Raw genomic sequence first — 22,874 nt, forward strand, 5'->3', positions numbered from 1 at the left:
TTAGGATTTCGTTCTCTTGAAGTAGTAAAAAGTGCACAAAGCTCATGAGGTTGGGTCTGCACTGTGTTTCTGTGTTCAAATTGCTGCTGCTTTTACTTTCCTCTGGGGTACTGCATAGGCACCAAGTGATGAACCTTTTGGAAAGAAAACAAAAAAAAATAGTAGTTTATTGTTCATTTAAAAGGCATGGTTAGGGCCAGTGTAGCCTGCCTCCTTCTTAATCCTAAGGATTATTTATAGTTTTACAATTTGTCCATTTACTTTCTGGGGGAAGGAATGCGCTACCAGCCTGTCGCTGTTCTTACAGTGGTTTTTATTTTGGCTGTCAAAACAGACTTCTAAGTGGGGAAAAAAAATGGTAGTGGAGTCATTTTTGTCATATGTTTTTGTTTACTTGTTTGGGATGTCCTGGTCCTTTTGGCGTGTGAACGAGGCATGGGGTCTTGTAACCACTTATGCATCACCAAGGGTTTTTGTGGTAGTGCTTGGACCAGCGCCTGATGTCAGCCCTGCTGCCAGCCCTGCTGCCAGCCCTGCTCCCTTGTTTTAGGCAAGGGGATAGGCTTAACCTGTATGTAGAAAACTGGGATAAAAAACAGAACTGGATAATGCAACACAAGGGAAAAGTGGCATCGAATGGCAGCAGAAACATGCAATTTGTAAAAGAAGTTGGGAGTAGTGCATGGCCGGAACAGAACTGTGATCCATGAGTTTAACACTAAGGAATGTTTAGGGGTATGGTGGTTTATGAGGCCAGTATGAGACAGTATGGTGGTTTATGAGGCCAGTATGAGACAGACACTGCCACGAAAAGGCTGACCTGGGAGAAATCGGAGAGGGTAGGAAAAGAGCAGCAGTAAACAGAAATATTGGCAATTGGTAAGGGTTTTGTCAATCAAGTTCACGTATCTTTCTGAGAGAAGCCAGCAGAGTGTACTCAATCCTTTTAAATGTTGAATCAGCACTAGCAACTATCAGTAATTTTCATAATTTGAGAGGGAGAGGTTGGAGAAATGCATTTACAATTTCTGGTCTGACTAGTCAGTTGTCAAACAGCGTAGTGCCTTACAGTAGAACTTTTCCAGGTATACTGAAGTCTGAAAGCTGCTTATCAGCTAAGTGGGGGTGGGAGAATATTGCAATACCAGTTTCACTAATATTTAACATAATGGAGGTCAATTACACTTCCATTGATAAAGTCCATGGCCACATGATCATGTGCTGTTTCTTTTTGGAGAATTTTCATTTATGACTTTTCTGCCAATATGTTAATATGTTTGTGTGGGGGATCCCAGCCATGACTGGATGCTTTGTGTAGTGGCCAATTTAATTCCATTTAGGTTAATTAAAATATATATTCTCTAGTTTGGGATGTGTGGTCTTTACTTCTGCTTTCTGTTTATAAAATAGGCACTTGTTAGCTTCTTGAGTTAAGGAGCTTTACTTTCAAATTGGACAATTTAAAAAACAAATGGGGAAAAAAAACCAACACATGTAAGGATATGGTTTAGTGAGGACTGTTAGTGTTAGGTCAGAGGTTGGACTCGATGATCTTGAGGTCTCTTCCAACCTAGAAATTCTGTGATAATAATTTCTGTAAGTCACGAGTAATGAGAATAAAACAAAGCACTGAATTAGCTACTCACAATTTGAACACCCTCAGTCCGATTGAGGGAGTAGTCTAAAAGCATCTATGCAGTTTAATACTTCATAGGTGATATTTTACTTTTATCATTTCATAAATTTGAGTGTTTAGTATCACAACTTTAATCTGTGTAGTTCTTTGTGATTTATAAATTGTGGTTATTATAAGGATTTTGCTCTGTATGACAGTAATGACTTGGTGAAAGAGCATCTTTGTACACATTCCTCTTGGGTCACTCAGTGTCAGCCATCCTGTTTAATAGCTTGCCTAATAACTAGGGAAGATGCCGTCATCTAGAAATCTTTCCTGAAATCATATGCAATTACTATTATTCGACTTCAAGGCAGAAACTTAACTTTACAGCTGCACCCAAGGTAATGAAATGCAGCCATGTGGTGCTGGTGGCTAGTATGTCAGGTTTCTCACAAAAAAAAAAAAAAAAAAAGCCTTCTCTATGATTTAAAAACAAGTAAATAAAAACCTTATGTTCTCTTCAGTTCGTTAGAATTCAGCAGGTATTCTAGCAATGCATTTCTTCCATGGGCACTGCAGGGTGAGGTAACTGTATTTGGTTTGTTTGGCAGCAGGGACATTGTTCACCAGAAGAGCATCAGAGAGAATGTATTTAAAACCCTTAAGGGAGCTGTTTTTCAGATCAAAACCGTGCAAGATTAACTTGTCTGTGTGGCTCCATAAAATTGTTTATGTGCCTTCATTTCGGTTGTTCAATGCATAAAGCGTTTGCACTTTAGCATATTTTATGTCAAATTCAGTGTAGAGTTATATCCAGCGTTTATCTTTTTGGAGCTTTTTATATGCATATACATATATGTAAAAATATGTATGTGGCAACAGGAACATGTTGCATAAAATACAGGTCTTGCTTCAAGATAGTGTTTTTGGACAGACAGCTCGTCTAACTTTCATACTGATTATTTTTAAGAATTATCTTTAGGCTGATTCGTAAGGATTATTTTTTCCTTATATATAAGCAGAGTTTGTCAGGGAATTAAATGAACGAGCCATAACTCTGGTTTGTAGTTTATATCAAAACAAACAATGTGAAATGGTTATTGTGTTTTAACAAGTCAGTATTTATCAGATGATCCATGGTAACTGTGTGCTTGATTTTAGCAAGTAAAAACATGCTTGAGTTTACCTAAACAAATTTTACCCTTAGGAATGTCAGTTGGCATGCAGTAACTTCAGTGAGCATTATTAATTCATTTATGATGCTTGTACTGTAACTTCATAGGCAATAAATATGCTCCTAATTCTTCAAACAGATCCTATAACTTCACAGTTCAAAATAAATAAAAGGGGGGTGACGGGAGGTATGTTTAACATGTATCTGGTTAATGCAGCAGTCTCATGAGACTGTTAATCATAATTACAGTCACCTATTCTTGGGATTAAAATTAAATATAAAAACGTGTTGTCGAGTTTTATGTACATTTGAAAAACTTCGTAACAGCAACATCTATGTGCCATGACTTGTATTGCAGCTGCTTCATTTCATGTTACTGCAGCCAATATGCAGAATAGAAAGAGAAAAAAAATCCACTACCTTACCTGTCTGAATTGCAATGTCAGAGCATGATATGTGTTGTGCATGGGCTAGGGGTAGTACAGAATGCTCTGTATTTAAGATGGCAGTGCATCAGCTGGGATCAGAAGGTTGGTTATGCATCTGAAATTTCTATGGTAGATGTGCAGTAATAAAATTGGGATTTTATCTCCATTTTACTATTATGGTATTTTAAAATGTGCAGCAGACATGCATGAAAAAGAATGTGTTATTTTGTTTCTTTGTTTTAGATTAAAACAGGTTTGCTGGTTAGTTTACAATACTTTCTTTCAGTGAGTTAGGCTGAAAGTGGTAGAGGACACCAGCTGACAGCCAGTTTAATTTGCTGATTCATCTGTTATAGTGATGACTTCAGGCCAGAGCTTGGCCTCCAGATTAAAGGCTGAGAGTTGCAAAGATGCTGGGACTTGGAGGAATGTTGGTAAACTGTTGCTGAGTGAAGGCAGCGAAAGTTTTCTTTAAGTGATTCTAATTTTGTGTTGACAAAAGTCCTTCTACCTTGAACTGGCAGTCTTTTTTAGTTAAGTGGAGACAGAACATTAGAAAGATACAAGGATGGAACAGCTGGGTGCTAGCTGGGGGATCGAAGCTGAAAGACGTACTGTTCACATAAACTCGTGGCTTCGAGACTGGTGTGACCGGCAGAATTTCGGTTTCTTTGATCATGGGAAGGTCTACGCTACACCGGGCCTGATGGCACCGGATGGGATGCGCCTCTCTCGGAGAGGGGTAAGGATCTTAGGTCAGGAGTTGGCAGGGCTGATAGATAGGGCTTTAAACTAGAGTCGAAGGGGGAAGGGGCTAAAACCAGGCGCGCCGGTGAAGACCTAAGGGATGGTACGCTAGAATCAGAGGGGCTGTGTGCCAGTGGGGTCCTTTGGTCAGATCCACAAGGTGCTGAGTGTAAGGAGACGCACCTGAAGTGCTTTTACACAAACGCACGCAGTATGAGGAATAAAATAGATGAGCTAGAAGTCCTGGCTCAGTCCCGCAACTACGACGTCATCGGCATAAGCGAAACCTGGTGGGATGAGTCCTGTGACTGGGGTGTTGCGATAGATGGTTACAGGCTCTTCAGGAGGGACAGGCAGGGTAGGCGAGGTGGTGGGGTGGCGATGTATGTGAAGCAGGGGCTGGACTGTGTGGAACTTCAGGTCGGCGATGGCAAAGTTGAGAGCCTCTGGGTAAGGATCAAGGGACGAACGAATAAAGGGGATGTCGTTGTGGGAGTCTATTACAGACCGCCTGGCCAGGACGATAGCGCCGATAAATTATTCTTTACAGAACTAAGAGAGGCCTCGAGATTAACTCCCCTTGTCCTTATGGGGGACTTCAACTTGCCGGACGTTAACTGGGAGTGCCACACGGCTGACACGAGCAAGTCCAGGAGGTTCATGAAGCACCTAGATGATAACTTCTTGGTGCAGGTGCTAACGGAGCCAACTAGGAAAGGTGCCCTCCTAGACCTGTTGCTAGAAAACAGAGAGGGTCTGGTAGGAGATGTGGTGATTGGTGGCCGCCTCGGTCATAGCGACCATGAAGTGGTTGAGTTCAAAATTTATGGTGACAGAAGGAAAAGTGCCACCAAAACCTCATCCCTAGATATGGGGAAAGCGGACTTCAGGCTGCTCAGGGAACTAGTCAGTAAGGTCCCCTGGGAAACTGCTCTTGAAGGCCTCGATGTCCACCAGTGCTGGTCACTCTTTAAGCGATGCCTCCTAGAAGCACAAGATAAGGCAATTCCAAAATATCGCAAGTCAGGCAGGCGGGGCAGGAGGCCGGCGTGGCTAACCAGGAATGTTCTAATGGAGATTAGGCGGAAACAGAGAGTGTTTCGCTACTGGAAGGAGGGCCAGGCGTCATGGAAAGAATACAGGGATGCTGTTCGTGTTTGTAGGGAGAAAGTTCGAGTGGCCAAAGCACAGCTAGAGTTGAAGCTGGCTGTGTCTGTGAGAGAAAATAAAAAGGGTTTTTTTAGATATGTAAATGGAAAAAGGAGAACTAAAGAATACATAGGGCCGCTCCTTGATAGGGAAGGTCTCCTCACAGACGATGACGTAGGCAAAGCAGAGACGCTTAACGCCTTCTTTGCCTCTGTCTTCAATGCCGATGATGGGCTTCGGGACCCAGGGTGCCCTGAGCTGGAGGACCGGGACGGTGGTGATGACAAACTCCCAACTGACCCTGAACGTGTGCGGGATTTGCTACTCCACCTGGATCCCTACAAGTCCATGGGTCCGGATGGGATTCATCCCCGGGTGCTGAAAGAGCTGGCGGATGTCATCGCGGAACCTCTCTCAATTATTTTTCAACGATCCTGGGAATTTGGAGAGGTCCCGGTAGACTGGAAGCTGGCAAATGTTGTGCCAATTTTCAAGAAGGGTCAGAAAGAAGACCCTAGCAATTACAGGCGTGTCAGTCTCACGTCAGTGCCTGGTAAAATCATGGAGAAGTTGGTTCTCGGACTTATTGAGGCGCACCTGGGGGACAAAGCAGTCATTGGTCCCAGCCAGCATGGGTTTGTGAAGGGTAGGTCCTGCCTAACTAACCTGATTTCCTTTTATGATAAGATCACCCGTATGGTGGACCAAGGGAAACCAGCTGATGTGATTTTTTTGGTCTTCAGCAAGGCTTTTGACACGGTTTCCCATAGGATCCTACTGGACAAAATGTCCACCATACAGCTAAATAAAAACATCATACGATGGGTGAGCAATTGGCTAACGGGCAGGGCCCAAAGGGTTATGGTAAATGGAGCTGCGTCAGGCTGGCGGGCGGTCACCAGTGGGGTCCCTCAAGGCTCCCTTTTAGGGCCGGTACTTTTCAATATTTTTATAAACGATCTGGATGTAGGAATAGAGGGTATTTTGAGCAAGTTTGCTGATGACACCAAACTTGGAGGAGTTGTGGACTCAAATGAGGGCGTAAAGGCCTTGCAGAGGGATCTGGACAGGTTGGAGAGCTGGGCGATCACCAACCGCATGAAGTTCAATAAGAGCAAGTGCCGGGTCCTGCACCTGGGACGGGGAAACCCTGGCTGCACGTACAGACTGGGCGATGAGACGCTGGAGAGCAGGCTAGAAGAGAGGGATCTGGGGGTCGTGGTAGACAGCAAGTTGAATATGAGCCAGCAGTGTGCCCTGGCAGCCAGGAGGGCCAATCGTATCCTGGGGTGCATCAAGCACGGCATCGCTAGTAGGTCAAGGGAGGTGCTTGTCCCGCTCTACTCTGTGCTGGTGTGGCCTCACCTCGAGTACTGTGTGCAGTTCTGGGCACCACAGTATAAAAAGGACATGAAACTGTTGGAAAGTGTCCAGAGGAGGGCTACAAAGATGGTGAAAGGCCTTGAGGGGAAGACGTATGAGGAACGGCTGAGGTCACTGGGCCTGTTCAGCCTGGAGAAGAGGAGGCTGAGGGGGGACCTCATCACAGTCTACAACTTCCTCGTAAGGGCTTGTCAAGAGGCAGGAGACCTTTTCTCCATTAACACCAGTGACAGGACCCGCGGGAACGGGGTTAAGCTGAGGCAGGGGAAATTTAGGCTGGACGTCAGGAAGGGGCTCTTCACAGAGAGGGTGGTTGCACACTGGAACAGGCTCCCCAGGGAAGTGGTCGCTGCACCGAGCCTGTCTGAATTTAAGAAGAGATTGGACTGTGCACTTAGGCACATGGTCTGAACTTTTGGGTAGACCTGTGCGGTGTCAAAGAGTTGGACTTGATGATCCTTAAGGGTCCCTTCCAACTCAGGATATTCTATGATTCTATGATTCTAGTTAAGTGCTGCTTCCACGGGTATCTTGTGCTACAAAAAATGCAGCTCAAATGAGCTTGTGTTTCACAGCAATCAGAGTTTTGGCAAAGCCTATGCAAATGTCGTCTTTTCCTGGCAGACTTGCAAAATAAACCTGCTGGGTTAAATAGTGAGACTAAAAGGGAAAAAATCCAGGAATTCTTTTCTTGCCAACAAGCAATCTGGAAGAGGGTTATGAGTGAAGAATTGATGGTTTCTAATTTAAAAGAGAAATCTTCAGTAGAATTAACCCTTCTTGGAAGAAGTCTAACTCAGAAATGTTTTAAATGTGTAATTCAAATGTACAATGTGAATTTAGGATAGTACAACATTTATTTATTTACATACTTATTTTACCACTAATAAGAAACTAGAAAAAGTAGTTTTTATGAACTGAACAAATAGCCTTCTATTTTTCAGACTAAGTTATCTCAGGAGAGGGTGTGTTGTAATTTAAGCATTTTGTATATAACATCACTCTTCTTCCCCATAGCTGTAAACACCAGCAGGTATGCTGAAAGTTATAGGATCCAGACATATGCTGAATATGTTGAGAAAAAACATGAAGAAAAACAGGCAAAGAGAAAATGTACAGAAGATAGTTGGAAGGAGATGGAGAGAAAGCGGTTAAAAATTCAATGCACACCTTACGTTTCCCAGAGTCGATACTACTGTGTTAACAGGTGAGATTTTTTTTGCATTGCAAATTGTTGTATCTTTATTGCACTTTATTAAGTCTAGCACCTCTGAGGTAGTTTTTATCTGGTATTTTCTTTTCTTTTCTTTTTTCTTTTTTTTTTTTTTTTTGCACATGAATCGATAGTGGTACATCACCTGTCACAAGATCATACGTAAAGGAGTGGAGGGGATTTAGTAGTTAGACAAACTTTTAAAATATTAGGATACTAGGGGCAGGTCAACTCACAGCTTCTGAGCTTGTTGTAGTAGTACCACTTCTTACAACCAAAGTAAAAGAATTACATCCCTCTTTGTTTTACACCTCTAAATAGCTTTTGTGTTGTGGTTTAACCCAGCAAGTAGCAGAGCACTGCACAGCCATTCACTCACCCTCCCCTCTCTGCAGTGGGATTGGGGAGAGAATCAGGGGCAAAAATGTAAAAGAGTTGAGATAAAAACAATTTAATAGGATAGGAAAGGAAGGGAAAATAGTAATAAAATACTAAACAAAGCAAGTGATGTACAATGCGATTGCTCACCATCTACTGACTGATGTCCAGCAGTGGTCCCCTGCCCCACTCCAGCTAGCCACCCCACTTTGTTGTTCCACATGTGGCCAGATGGTGTGGAGCATCCCTTTAGCCACTTTGGGTCACTTGTCCTAGGTCTGCCATCTGTTCTACAACAACTAAGCAATCTGTGTGCTATCAGCATTATTTTCATCTTAAATCCAAAACACAGCACCTTACCAGCTACAAGGAATAAATTTGACTGTAGTCCAGTCAAAACTAGGACACGTGTCATTTGGAAACTTTGAAAACTTGTCTTTGGATTCTTCTCTAAAGGTAATCTTGTGTGTTTTGTTTTTTTTATGACTTTCCATGGTGATACTGCCACAGTGAAGGGTATAAATTACCATCTTAGGCAGTCCAGATGAGGTTGTGCTTCAGAAACAGGAAGGCAAATGATGATCACAGAATCACAGAATTGAAGGGGTTGGAAGGGACCTTGAAAGATCATTGGGTCCAACCCCCCTGCCAAAGCAGGTTCCTTAAAGCAGGCTGCCCAGGTAGGCGTCCAGACAGGCTTTAAATATCTCTGGAGAAGGAGACTCCACAACCTCTCTGGGCAGCCTGTCCCCCTCACCGTGAAGAAATTCTTCCGCATGGTGCAGAACTTCCTGTGCTCTATCTTGTGACCATTACTCCTTGTCCTGTCCCCGCAAACCACTGAAAAGAGGTTGGCCAAATCCCTCTGTCTCCCACACCTCAGGTATTTATACACACTGAGGAGATCCCCTCTCAGTCTTCTCTTCTCCAGGCTGAACAGACCCAGGTCTCTCAGCCTTTCCTCATAGGAAAGATGCTCCAGGCCCCATATCATCTTTGTGGCCCTCCGCTGGACTCTTTCCAGGAGATCCCTGTCTTTCTTGTACTGGGGAGCCCAGAATTGGTCACATTACTCCAGGTGAGGCCTGACCAGGGCAGAGTAGAGGAGGAGGATCACCTCCCTTAACCTGCTGGCCACACTCCTTTTAATGCACACCACGATCCCATTGGCCCTCTTGGCCATGAGAGCACACTGCTGGCTCATGGTCAACCTGTCGTCCACCAGGACCCCCAGGTCCTTCTCCTCAGAGCTCCTCTCCATCAGGTCATCCCCCAGCCTGTACTGATACATGCAGCTGCTCCTTCCCAGGTGCAGGACTCTACACTTGCTCGTGTCAAACTTCATTTGGTTTCTTCCTGCCCATTTTTCCAGCCTGTCCAGGTCTCATTGAATGGCAGCACAGCCTTCTGGCGTGTCAGCCACTCCTCCCAGCTTTGTGTCATCAGTGTACTTGCTGAGGGTAGACCCTATTCCCTCATCAAGGTCATTGATGAAGATGTTGAACAAGACTGGAGCCAGCACCGGCCCCTGGGGAACACCGCTTCCAGTCACATGTTTCCAGACGGACTCTGCACTGCCAATCACCACCCTCTGAGCTCAGCCAGTCAGCCAGTTCTCCACCCACCTTGCTGTCCACTCCTCTATCCCACACTTTCTCAGCTTTGCTATCAGGATGTCATGGGAGACAGTATAGAAAGCCTTGCTGAAGTCAAGGTAGATTACATCCACTGCTCTCCCCTCATCTACCCAGCTGGTGATGCCATCATAGAAGGCAACGAGGTTGGTTGACCATGACTTCCCCTTGGTGAATCCATGCTGACTACTCCTCATAAGCTTCTTCTCTTCCAATTGCTTGGAGATGGCATCCAGAATAAGCTGTTCCAACACATTTCTAGGGACAGAGGTGAGACTGACTGGCCTGTAGTTTCCCAGATCCTCCTCCTTGCTCTTCTTGAAGACTGGAGTGACATTGGCTATCCTCCAATCTTCAGGCACCTCTCCTGTTCTCCAGGACCTATGACAGAGAGCCATTTGGCAATCACCTCTGCCAACTCCCTTAGCACATGTGGATGCATCCCATTGGCACCCGTGGATTTGTGTGCGTTGAGCCTACTCAGATGCTCCCGAACCATTCTCTTGTCAACAAGGGGGGAGATCTCCACTTCCCAGACTCTTTCTCCTCCTTCCAGGGTCGAAGAGTCCCATGGGGGAGTCCTTGAAGCAAAGACTGAAGCAAAGAAAGCATTCAGTATCTCCGCCTTCTCAGCATCTCCCATTACCAGGACACCCCCCTCGTTCAGCAAGGGACCCACATTATCCCTAGTCTTCCTTTTACTGTTTACATACTTTTTTTTTTTTTTTTTTTTTTTTTTTTTAAGTATTATCTTTTATCTCTTTTGAAAACCTCATCTCTAGGTGGGTTTTTAGCCTTCCTTGTCGCGTCCCTGAAGGCCCTGAAAACACTTCTATACTCCTCCCAAGAGGACAGGCCTTTTTTCCACATTTCATAAACCTTCCTCTTCCTTTTGATCTTATCGATGAGCTCCCTGCTCATCCATGCAGGTTTCCTGCCCCCCTTCCCCAGTTTCCTGCTCTTAGGGATGCACCGATCCTGAGCTTGGAAAAAGTTCTGTTTAAATGTAGCCCAGCTCTCACATGCACCCTTGCCCTCTAGCAGCCTAGCCCATGAGATACTCCCAAGCAGGTCCCAGAAGTGGTCGAAGTTGGGTCTCCGAAAGTCCAGGGTTGCAATCCTGCTTTTAGCCTTACTTCTTCCACCAAGTTCCATCTTGAACTCCGCCATCTCATGGTCACTGCATCCCAAGCTGCCCCCGACCTTCACATCCCTAACCAAGCCCATCCCTGTTGGTAAGGACAAGGTCCAGGAGCACACGCCACCTCATTGGCTCCTCCACCACCCGTGTCAGAAAATTGTCTTCAATGCATTATAGGTGCATGATGCTTGTGAGGCTTTGAGTTTTTGGAGTAAAATTTGAAAAGTGTTTTATTTTTGTTTTTAAATAGTTAGCTATTTACTTAGTATTATAAGTAATTATAAGTATTATACTTAGCTAGTTAGCCAAGTCAGGAGGTGTCTGTTTTGATTCCAATACAGTAGGTTGCTGTGTGTATTTCTTGTTCCATTTTTACCCACACTATTGAAGAGATGTTTTAGATATGAAGAGAACATGAGTTTGTTTGTTTTTTTTTTCAGTGATCTGTGTGGGTGTGAATAGAAAGAGTCTTTCAGTGTTAATAAAACTAAATAATTCAGCTATCAAGTCATTGGTATTCTTAGTTTTTCAAAATTCTATCAATTATATATTTGGCAAAAAAAAAACACATTTTGGTGGAGTGCATAAGTTACATTAGTGTAAATGTTAATTTTTTTCTTCCTCACACACCTCCACTCCCTCTCTTTGAACAGACCAAATGAGACAGGCATAAAACCAACACTGAGCTTTTCCTGCTTTATCTTTCTTGCTATGATAAGTTCTAACTCTCATTATATCTTCCAGTAAATGTTATCATGTAAAAAATGTACTAAACTTGTTCTTCTCACTTACATGAGCTTATGATTTGCCTACTTTGCAAAATTAAATACAGGTGTGTGTTTTGCCTAGGTGTCAGATTTTCATGCCTTTTATCATGGTGGGAATTCTAAATGTGTTAGACTTGTTGGATTCCTTAAAAAAAAAATAATTAAAAAAGCATATGGAAGAACCTGGTGATAAAATCCATATCAAATGAAGTCATGAAGGTAGTTCAATTAAACTATTGTACTTAGGAAAACTTGGGAATACATGCTGTGAAGAGATGAAGAGCTCAGGATTGTCCTGGCACTGGTTTACATGTGTTCTCGGTACCTGGTGGCTAAGGTTCAAGTCTGTAGCTTATAGTTAATTCTGTATTAAATAGTCTGAACATATTGAACATCTTGAGTCTATTACAAAGAAATCCCAAGTCATAGTAGTATTTCTACTGGAGGAAGTCTCTCTCCTTACTGAATGTTTTCACAGGTATTTCGGGTATCTCACAGATTCTAGGCAAGACACTAAGAGTGGTGGCTTATGATATGAACTGTAGACAACTTCTTTCAACAGATATGTTGGAAAACAGTAAATGTGGAAAGCAGACTTGTTATTTTTCAAAGAAGTTGGGGACGACCACAAATATATGATTTGGAAAATAGCTGAATAAATTTTTTAGCGAATTCTTTCCTTAATGTTATGTCTCAGTGAGTTGTCTGCCTAAACACTATCTCCTTGAAAGATTTTCAATCAGGCAATTCCAAAATATCGCAAGTCAGGCAGGCGGGGCAGGAGGCCGGCGTGGCTGACCAGGAATGTTCTAATGGAGATTAGGCGGAAACAGAGAGTGTTTCGCTACTGGAAGGAGGGCCAGGCGTCATGGAAAGAATACAGGGATGCTGTTCGTGTTTGTAGGGAGAAAGTTCGAGTGGCCAAAGCACAGCTAGAGTTGAAGCTGGCTGTGTCTGTGAGAGAAAATAAAAAGGGTTTTTTTAGATATGTAAATGGAAAAAGGAGAACTAAAGAATACATAGGGCCGCTCCTTGATAGGGAAGGTCTCCTCACAGACGATGACGTAGGCAAAGCAGAGACGCTTAACGCCTTCTTTGCCTCTGTCTTCAATGCCGATGATGGGCTTCGGGACCCAGGGTGCCCTGAGCTGGAGGACCGGGACGGTGGTGATGACAAACTCCCAACTGACCCTGAACGTGTGCGGGATTTGCTACTCCACCTGGATCCCTACAAGTCCATGGGTCCGGATGGGATTCATCCCCGGGTGCTGAAAGAGCTGGCGGATGTCATCGCGGAACCTCTCTCAATTATTTTTCAACGATCCTGGGAATTTGGAGAGGTCCCGGTAGACTGGAAGCTGGCAAATGTTGTGCCAATTTTCAAGAAGGGTCAGAAAGAAGACCCTAGCAATTACAGGCGTGTCAGTCTCACGTCAGTGCCTGGTAAAATCATGGAGAAGTTGGTTCTCGGACTTATTGAGGCGCACCTGGGGGACAAAGCAGTCATTGGTCCCAGCCAGCATGGGTTTGTGAAGGGTAGGTCCTGCCTAACTAACCTGATTTCCTTTTATGATAAGATCACCCGTATGGTGGACCAAGGGAAACCAGCTGATGTGATTTTTTTGGTCTTCAGCAAGGCTTTTGACACGGTTTCCCATAGGATCCTACTGGACAAAATGTCCACCATACAGCTAAATAAAAACATCATACGATGGGTGAGCAATTGGCTAACGGGCAGGGCCCAAAGGGTTATGGTAAATGGAGCTGCGTCAGGCTGGCGGGCGGTCACCAGTGGGGTCCCTCAAGGCTCCCTTTTAGGGCCGGTACTTTTCAATATTTTTATAAACGATCTGGATGTAGGAATAGAGGGTATTTTGAGCAAGTTTGCTGATGACACCAAACTTGGAGGAGTTGTGGACTCAAATGAGGGCGTAAAGGCCTTGCAGAGGGATCTGGACAGGTTGGAGAGCTGGGCGATCACCAACCGCATGAAGTTCAATAAGAGCAAGTGCCGGGTCCTGCACCTGGGACGGGGAAACCCTGGCTGCACGTACAGACTGGGCAATGAGACGCTGGAGAGCAGGCTAGAAGAGAGGGATCTGGGGGTCGTGGTAGACAGCAAGTTGAATATGAACCAGCAGTGTGCCTTGGCAGCCAGGAGGGCCAACTGTATCCTGGGGTGCATCAAGCACGGCATCGCTAGTAGGTCAAGGGAGGTGCTTGTCCCGCTCTACTCTGTGCTGGTGTGGCCTCACCTCGAGTACTGTGTGCAGTTCTGGGCACCACAGTATAAAAAGGACATGAAACTGTTGGAAAGTGTCCAGAGGAGGGCTACGAAGATGGTGAAGGGCCTGGAGGGGAAGACGTACGAGGAACGGCTGAGGTCACTGGGCCTGTTCAGCCTGGAGAAGAGGAGGCTGAGGGGAGACCTCATCACAGTCTACAACTTCCTTGTAAGGGGTTGTCAAGAGGCAGGAGACCTTTTCTCCATTAACACTAGTGACAGGACCCGCGGGAACGGGGTTAAGCTGAGGCAGGGGAAATTTAGGCTTGACATCAGGAGGGGGTTCTTCACAGAGAGGGTGGTTGCACACTGGAACAGGCTCCCCAGGGAAGTGGTCGCTGCACCGAGCCTGTCTGAATTTAAGAAGAGATTGGACTGTGCACTTAGTCACATGGTCTGAACTTTTGGGTAGACCTGTGCGGTGTCAAGAGTTGGACTTGATGATCCTTAAGGGTCCCTTCCAACTCAGGATATTCTATGATTCTATGATTCTATGATTTTCATCTATTTTCTCTAATATTGAGAAATTCCTCAAGAAACAGCCTTGCTATCCTTATTTTTTGATGATCAACACTTTGATAGCTTTAGATAGTAGTCTTTTATTTTGTTTATAGACAATTTTATAATTGCCATTACATGAATTTTGGTTCTGTTGTTATTCCAAGAATAAAGTGACTTTATTCTGGTCCAAACTCCCTTTCATGCAGCTCTTTTGACATGTATTTGTTTGTTTGTTTTATTTCTCTTTGTTACTGGCTAGATTGTGTTCTCTTGTGCATTAGTCCTTTGTAAATATTTCCTCTGTAAGTGTGAGCTGGCAATTACACCAGGTTAGACACAACGTGTAACTGCACACTCAGTGGTCTTTCAGTTCACTCAAACTGTCTGTAGATAGATTTTCTTTTTGTTTCTAGACAGAGATATCTTACAAATAAATATATATTTACACATAAGCATATATAAATATTTTTATACAATGTTATATATATTTGTATTTGTCCAGGTTATTTTCATGTATTTGTGTGTGCATATGTGCATATTCATCCAGATTAATCTGAATCATATATAGTTAAGCACTCAATGCTGTGGTGTATCCAGCAGCTGATCTCTTATAATAGATTCATGTTACTGCATTCTTTATTAGTTATTATTTAATAAGCTTACTGCATCAGCTTCTGTCAGCTTCTGACAATATGTTCTGGCTAGTTTTTCATTCAGTAAAGAAGTTGTAAGTTATTTCTTATAAGCAACCTTCTGTCTTAGATTGTCAGACTGGTAAGTATGTAATGAGGATTTATTAATTCTTGTTTTAGAAACAAACTATATTCCAATGTTACAGAGGAACTTCTCTTCAGAAAATGCTGTATCGTAGTAGCTACAAGGTACAACAATTTATAATTAATATATACCCCTGGCATGTAGTGTATTACTACTGTTACATATAAAAATTAGTTTTAATAGAAAGGTGCCTGACAGTTTACGTCAGATGGAGAAGCAGAGGAAATGCAAAACTCCAAGTAGTTAATAGGATCCACTCCTCTAAAGCCATTCCCTTTTCAGAGCATGCTTTCCAAAATGGATGGACCATGGCCTCTTGTGTGGCTGTGTACTGCATGAGCTGTGTTGTGCTGAGCAAATAGCTGCCTGCCAACTGTCTTGACTGGTTAAACGCATGGAATTGGGATCCTTTCCTCTGCAAAATGGTGTTAAACCATGGCATGAAAAATAGGTTATGTTCTGTGTAAAACTAGATATCCTTTTCTGCTTGCAGTTACTACTTTTCCTAATCATCATGTAAGGATGAGTAAAATAAAATAAGCTAATGGCAGAAGACTCACATGAGCATAAAGAATAGGAAAGTGATAGGTCATTTTGCCTTACAAGTTTTCTAGCTAAAACCAGGAGTGCTGCATCTGCTGTTGTCAGGCTCCCAGTTGTAGCACTGGTTTCTTGAATGCCTTAATTTTGTTGAAAATAGTTTATCTTATTTTTTGAAATGTTATTGTGTTTCTGCTGATGATTCCTTTACTGAGTTTGTAGTGACTTCTCTTACAGTTTATTTTCTACAGAAATGCTTGTGTATAGTTGTTTGTTAGAGGATAAGAATTGGGAAATGCTTGAAATTGAAAGTCTGTCTGTATCTAGGCCTATTCAAGATACTCAGTTATGATGGAATTGGTCCTTTCAAAAGTAGGACATTCCTTTCCAAAATGGAAAATGCTTAATGCTACATCATCATAAGGGTTTCCCCCACTTTTACTCCTCTCCACTTTCTGATTCTTTCAAAGTAATTACCATAGCACTAGCTGGATTGCTGCTATTTAGTAGCCGCAATTTAGAAATGACATTACAGAGTTAGTGAGCATTTTAATCAGGTGTAGTGTGCTCTTTTGGGCAGCAAAGCTCTATGTAAGTCCACCACATCCTGTCGATTCATCAAATTGCGTTTAGTGCTAATGTTGTTACTCATGCTGCTGGGATTTAACAAAAATACTATATTCTTTGATGATTGGAGTTGTATTTAAGAATAGAAGTAGAAAATAAAATCTAGATTTTAGATTTCTACCATCTTCCTTCTGTGGTATTCATCCCGGTTACTTTTGCCAGCAGGCTGGCATTAAAATAGGCTAACATAAGGGAGAGGTTGGGAAAAAAGGACTGGTGGATCCTGAGCCTTTGTTGAAGAGGTGCGGAACCACACCTATGATCATCACTAATTGAAATGAAAGCTGCATTGTGTTCACTAGATAGATTTGCCAGCTGGCAGTGTATGCTGGGCTTTTCTTACTTTTCCCCCAAACTTGGCTAGTAATTTTACTTAAAAACAAAGAATAAAAATCTTAATTCAGAATATAAAAGAAGCTTCAGAACCTATTTAAATATATTTTTTTCCTTTTTGAAAAATCATATTATTGCATGGGTAACTGTTGTACGTTTGCATTCTGAAACTTGAGTGCCATCTTTGCTAATGGCTGATGTAACACTTTCTCCTAAATGCTTCAGATGTCCAGAAAATATAAACCAGTATATCTGAATTGGAAAATTACTGATAACTAGTAGTTTGTTTGCTTTTTCCACTTTGTTTGGTTGTTTCTCAACAGAGTAAGGAAATTGAGACAGAAACATGGACATACTCCAAAATAGCTGGTATAATTAGAAAACTGAACTTTGATCTGAGTAGTGCTCTAACTTATGTATACAACCATACTGGTTTACTACTATTGCTAAGTGAAAAAAATTATGTTCCTGTAGTCTTGAACCTTATTTTCAGTCAAAGAAGAACAGAACAAAAAAACACCTAATATGTGTTTATGTGGAATCCATGCAGTGAATGGAAGCATAAAAGTCAACAGTTATTGATCATTTATCTAATTCTGAGATCGTAATTTGTGGCTCCTAAATTTTCTTCCTTATGTATTATTCAGAATATATTTCCCAGAGGTAGAATTCTTAGAAAAAATTCCAAACATTTCTTTTAAATATAAAAGCCATTTTTCATTTTCTAAATGCACTTTCTTAAAAAGACTTTTTTTTGTTTTCCAGACATATTTTATTTCTGTTTTGCAATATTGAAGTGTGTATGTGGGACAAATAGTTCTCTCCAGCTTTTTGGCTTACATCTTTTTATTGATCATAGTTGTGGTGTGACTCGAAATGAAGGTTTGTAAGAGATCATGCAAGAAGGTGTTCTGTATGTGAACATTTGCAGGATAAGCCAGCCATTCATCAAAGTAAATGGTGTGTGCATCCCTAAAGTGGAAGTAAAAGCATGAAGTATAATCATATGTTTCATGGTTTTTTACTACCTTTGGACATTCCAGAATTAGTCTGTTTTAAATTGCAAATTGTTCAGGCTTTACCTGAACAAAAGTCTATTTCAAAGACAAAACTACAGATAAGTTTGACAATCCTTTAGCTGAAACTTTATTGAAACACCATGCTTCCAGATATGATAGATTAAAAGAAAAAATAAAAAGGATTTTAGTTTTGTTTTATAATTTGATATTCATTTTTTTAAAAATATAAGCATTGAATAGAATGTTCAATAAAAGAAGTGTTTTGTGTTGGTTTTACCAAAAAAATAAAGGTTTATAAGCCTAAAACTACTTTTTTTTTTTTAATCTCTTGTTCTGAAAAAATATTAAAATGTACACTTAAATAGCTGGTATTTACATATCTAGAAGTTCGATGGGAACTCTTTTTTTTAATTAGCTTCTTTGCCACTTATGTTTCATTTTATTTTAATATTTCCATTTGGCATTCAAGGAAGATTAACAATTGAATTATAGTTGGATGAAATTTATGCCGTGTTATTTCAATGTATGCTGAATGAAATAGAGCTCTAAGTGAATATTTGTAATGTGCTCATCAGACTTCAATTTAAATGCTACTTACAAAATGTGTGCAACTTTTTGTGATTTTTATTTCACCAGCTTGTTGGATTATAGGAATCTCACTTTAAGACCCGTTTTTAACTTTTATTACACTGAGTTTGGTTGTTTTCTCTGTATAGTATAAATACTTTTACAACTGCATATAGTTCAAGGAGAGTGGATGAATTTAGCATGTAAAATCCTTCAATATGAAGATGTATGTTTTTGGGATTAATAGGTGATGAGCATTCTCAATAGATATTCGGTTATATGCAAGAGCTTTCATGACGAAGAGGGGAAAAAATAAACTCGAGCAGGGATAGAGAACAGCTTTAATTACGGTTGAGATGAGCAATCTCATCAGAATAACAGCTAAGCCTGAGACATCAATAGGTCAATGAACACCTTCATTTCCCTAAGTTGCAAGTTGGATTTTCCAGGTAATATAATTTCATGGTATATCACTTAGTTTATTCTACTACCTTCGTAAGCATTTAATAGACGTATAGTAACTAGTACCTATGTAATAGTTATTCTTAACTTGTCGATAACAATATTTCGCCTGCATTTCAGTTTTACAGGTACCAGTACAGTGGGAAAGAGAAGCATGAGTCCTATTCAGGAAGAAACTGGTTCTGATGATGTGGAAGAGGGAGAAGATCCAGAATACAATCAGACAGACTCCTGTGCAGAGCCCCTCCCAGATAGTAAGAAGAGAGACAAAAAGTTCAAAAAGATCAAGAAAGAACAAGTTCCAGCAGGTAAAAGCAATGTTCTTGCTCATGATTTTCTGTTCTGTTTGGAACTGCCCTAAGCCTGAACAAAATTGAATTTTTCTTTAATGTGTCAACTTTTCTGGACTTCTATGAGTGTAACACAGTAAGTCAGTGTTATAAGTTATTTTGCTGTGAGTTGTTTAAACTGAAGATGGCATCAAAAAGGAAAACAAAACAACTGAGACAAACTAAAAGAAGAAGTATTTGATTTCTTGTCTACTTTCTTCCTTAAAATAAAGCTCTTTGAATATTTATAGCTTTTTTTTTTTTTTTTCATTTCTGTGACTTTCTCGTTATGCAAAATCAGATAACTTTATCACAACAAAACTGAAAGAATTCTGGAAGTAAGACACTAAAGTAGATCCTATTAATTCAACAAACTTTTATCACCAGTTGTAAGACTTACCTGATGCAGACCTTTTCACTTAAGCTTAATTAGATAGAGTCATAGCATAATTGAATGCCTGTAGCTTGATCTGCAAGATATGTCGTTAAACAAACTGTTGCTTACAAATAAGTCCATTTTAATAAAACTACCTGCTGCCTTGAAAGCTAATATATGTGCCCTTTTAAGTAGCACTTATATATATTAAAACTTAAACTGTATATCTTGATAACATTGTACTAATTTCCCTTATTCACTGTCACTTGTGAGATTATTTATTTAAGTTGAAGAACCAATGCAATTTCTCACCGTGGTCAGAACGTTAACTACATTTATAACTAAGCCAAAACTTTGACAGCCAACCTGCCTGCCTCTCCAGCACACTGCTTGCCACAGTGCCTCCCTAGAACATCTCTTGAGAACATGTTGGCTTTCTAGGACAATTCAGTGAAGCAATAAGCTGCCAGATAGACGTTGATGTAACAGGATTCACTAGGCCCTTTAGATTTTTGAGCATTTTGCATTTATGTATCACTTAGCTGTGCTTTTATTTCTGATATTAATTGACAGGATGGTGATGAAAAGTGAGAGTTATTAAAATCCATTCCACACATTCTGGATGGGTGGGTCACAGTCACCCTTCCCAGTTCTTGCAGTCTAACGTGTTCTTAGTAAGCCTACATTTGTTTGAAAGGTTACTGGACTGTGAGCAGATCTTTCACATTTCATGAACTCTTAGCTGTTAAAGCTTGAGGAATCTCACTTTCAGGAGATACAGATTTTGAAAAACAAAAGAAATTGTAGACCTCTGTAAAAGTGTCAAAATATGGATTTGCCAGAATGATGTTTTTTCTTTATCTGTTTTGTAAATCTTCTATTTTTTAGCCTTGTTTAGTGTTTGAGATTTAAAGCTTGAAAATCAATAGTGTTTCCAGTACAAAATATAAATTCAAGTCTTTTTCCTGTCTTCTAAAAACTGTTAGGACTTATAAATCAATATATGTAATATTCTGTGTGGCATTTGACCATAATCTTTCTGGTTTTTATTTGGTTGAAGACTTCTCACCTAGGCTGTTGGATAATTCAATTTTGTTTTGGTTTTCAGACTTTAATACTGACATTTTTCTAGCCCAAATACCTTTTAATTGTTTGTCTGGCTAAATGCAGATAGGTGACTATTTTTCACCTTATATTTTTGCAATGTTGTACACATTTCTGCAGCCTGTAAATAAATAAATAAATAAAAATAACGTAGGAGGGCGTATGTTGAAATCAAGTAACCTTAGGTCATGTGAATTTAAACCACTAAGTAATTGATTTCTGTTGATCTATTTGTTGTTGATTCTGTTTGAACTTGTTAGCAATTTCTTTCAGAAAATTTTCTTTGTTCATTAGTGTTTCAACTTGTTTGGAAAAAACTAAGTCAACTTTTTTTAGTACCCATTGATAAACAGTCTGTTGGGTTCCCTTCGTAAATATTGACTTGCAAATAACATATCTAAAGCTCTGTAGAGAAGAAAATTTGTCATTTGTATGCTTTGAACGAATCGAAAGATTGTTGATCTGACTTTTTATTCTTTTTAGTGTTTGTATATTGAAATCTTTAATATAGTATTCTATGACTCCTTTTTTAGGAAGCTTCACAAGTAGTTCCACTGAAATTTTTGAAGTCCCTGAAACATGGTAGGAAACAACTGCCTGAACAAGTGGAATTGATTGACAGCAGTTGTAAGAACACACCTCCTGGAAGCCATACTTTATTTAAATATAAGTGGTGTTAACAAAGCAGTATGTGTCCTGAAAATCAGTTTAATTATTTTAAACTGTTTACTGAACAATCACTGTCAATTTTACTTGTGCATATATTAACTAGTATATGATTGTTGTTGATCATGTGAAATCCTTGTTGTCGTAAATGATGTTAGATTTAAGAAGCAAGACTAAATGTATTTTGGTCACCTCCTTTGGCATGCTGGCTATGAAATGTACAAAAAGAACTGGCACTCTGATTTCATGCTAGGCTGTTTCCTGTGCTTGAGGGGACTTACCACAAATCTCCTAATCTTTAGATATTTTTTAAGGCAATGTCAGTATGCTTGATGTCAGCATTCTTGACACAGGTAGAACTGCAGTTTCACATATTGCTTTCTACCAGTTACTCTATCTGGATTTTTTTTTTTTTTTACTTTTTCATTCTCTACTCCCACCCTCCACCCCCAGTGCAGCCAGCGTTCCTCTGAATACTAACTTTACACATACCATATCCTTTTAAAACAAATAAAAAAATAAATTTAACTTATGTGCTTCTCAAACATGAATATCCTAGTGGGAGGTAGTTTTTCTTTGTTTTCACATCCTGCTGTTTTCACTCTTAAGTCTTGATCTATTTCTTCCCTACCTTCTTCCCCAGCTTGTGGGGTTTTTGTAAAAATGTTTTTTTGGTACCTGTGACAAACCTGCTAACTGCACCAGCCCTTTATTTGTTTAAAAAAAGCTGCATTGGTAGATTTCAGAAAATGTTTGATATTTAACATTTTTGTATCATGGAAATAAAAACAAAAGATGTATTTCCATAAAATGAAAATTAAAGAAATTTTCTTAGGAATTTGTTTGTTTTTATTTATTAGCTTCTGAAATGGTTTTCATGTGCTCTTGTTTTGCTAAGACATAATATGACATTTTTTAATTTTCATAATGATTGCAGCCTGTGACTAGCAGAGCCTTTGGGTCCATGGACTACTTTCAAGATATTTGTGAATTGTAATCAGGAAAAGCAAGCCTGTTATAATACGATGCAAATTGCTGTGCATTTCCCTTGGAAAAGAGTTTTATAAATCAGCAAGTTCAAAACATTTCTTTGGAAGAGTGGTTTAGAAGTGGTTAAGAAGCTTTCACTGGACTGTATTTACATTACAGTGTGAATCATTGTCACTTAAACAATGCAATAACCTGCCTTTTTTTTTTTTTTTTTTTTTTTATGATTGGGAGAACTATCTTGAACTTGCATTGCAAAAGGAAAAAATCTAAATTCCTCAAATGTGAAATGTTCTACTTCTAAACTTGGAACTGCCTGGAGTAGTAGAATTAAGCGTGGTGTGTTGTTTTTTTTTTTTATTTGTTTTGTTTTTAATAGCAGACTAATATCACATTTTTACATAAAAATGTGGGAAAGAAGACTGTTAGTAGTGATGCAAGGGGAAGTTAGTAACTGAGTTCTTCTGCTCTCAAGGATCCAGAGGGTCCTCATCTCTAAAACTTGAGTCTTAAATTGCTTTTATCTCGAGTATTCAAACCTACAAAGAAACTGTGAATTCAGTTCTCAGAATGTATGCAACAGTTAAAACAGTGTATAAAATGAGTCATCTCCATAAGACATAAATAACTTATTACAGAGTCTTAACCAAATGTTGAGTTTGTTATTTGC

General features: G+C 40.4%; 1 protein-coding gene across 6 annotated transcripts in view; it reads left to right on the forward strand.

The window, feature by feature from the left end:
- Positions 1–22,055, forward strand: part of PARN (poly(A)-specific ribonuclease) — a 71,820-nt gene extending 49,765 nt beyond the window's left edge. For 5 of the 6 annotated variants that reach the window (XM_084536379.1, XM_084536385.1, XM_084536381.1 and 2 more), the window contains 3 exons: positions 7,517–7,706; positions 18,863–19,050; positions 21,085–22,055. In XM_084536379.1, the coding sequence (XP_084392505.1) occupies positions 7,517–7,706; positions 18,863–19,050; positions 21,085–21,137 (431 nt within the window). In that variant the 3' untranslated portion in view covers positions 21,138–22,055. Of the gene's footprint in view, positions 1–7,516; positions 7,707–18,862; positions 19,051–21,084 lie in introns of those variants that run through there. The other variant, XM_084536382.1, reaches the window with a different exon arrangement.
- The last annotated feature ends 819 nt before the right edge of the window (positions 22,056–22,874 follow it).

Source organism: Aythya ferina (assembly GCF_964211825.1).
Source record: "Aythya ferina genome assembly, chromosome: 15".
NCBI lineage: Eukaryota > Metazoa > Chordata > Aves > Anseriformes > Anatidae > Aythya > Aythya ferina.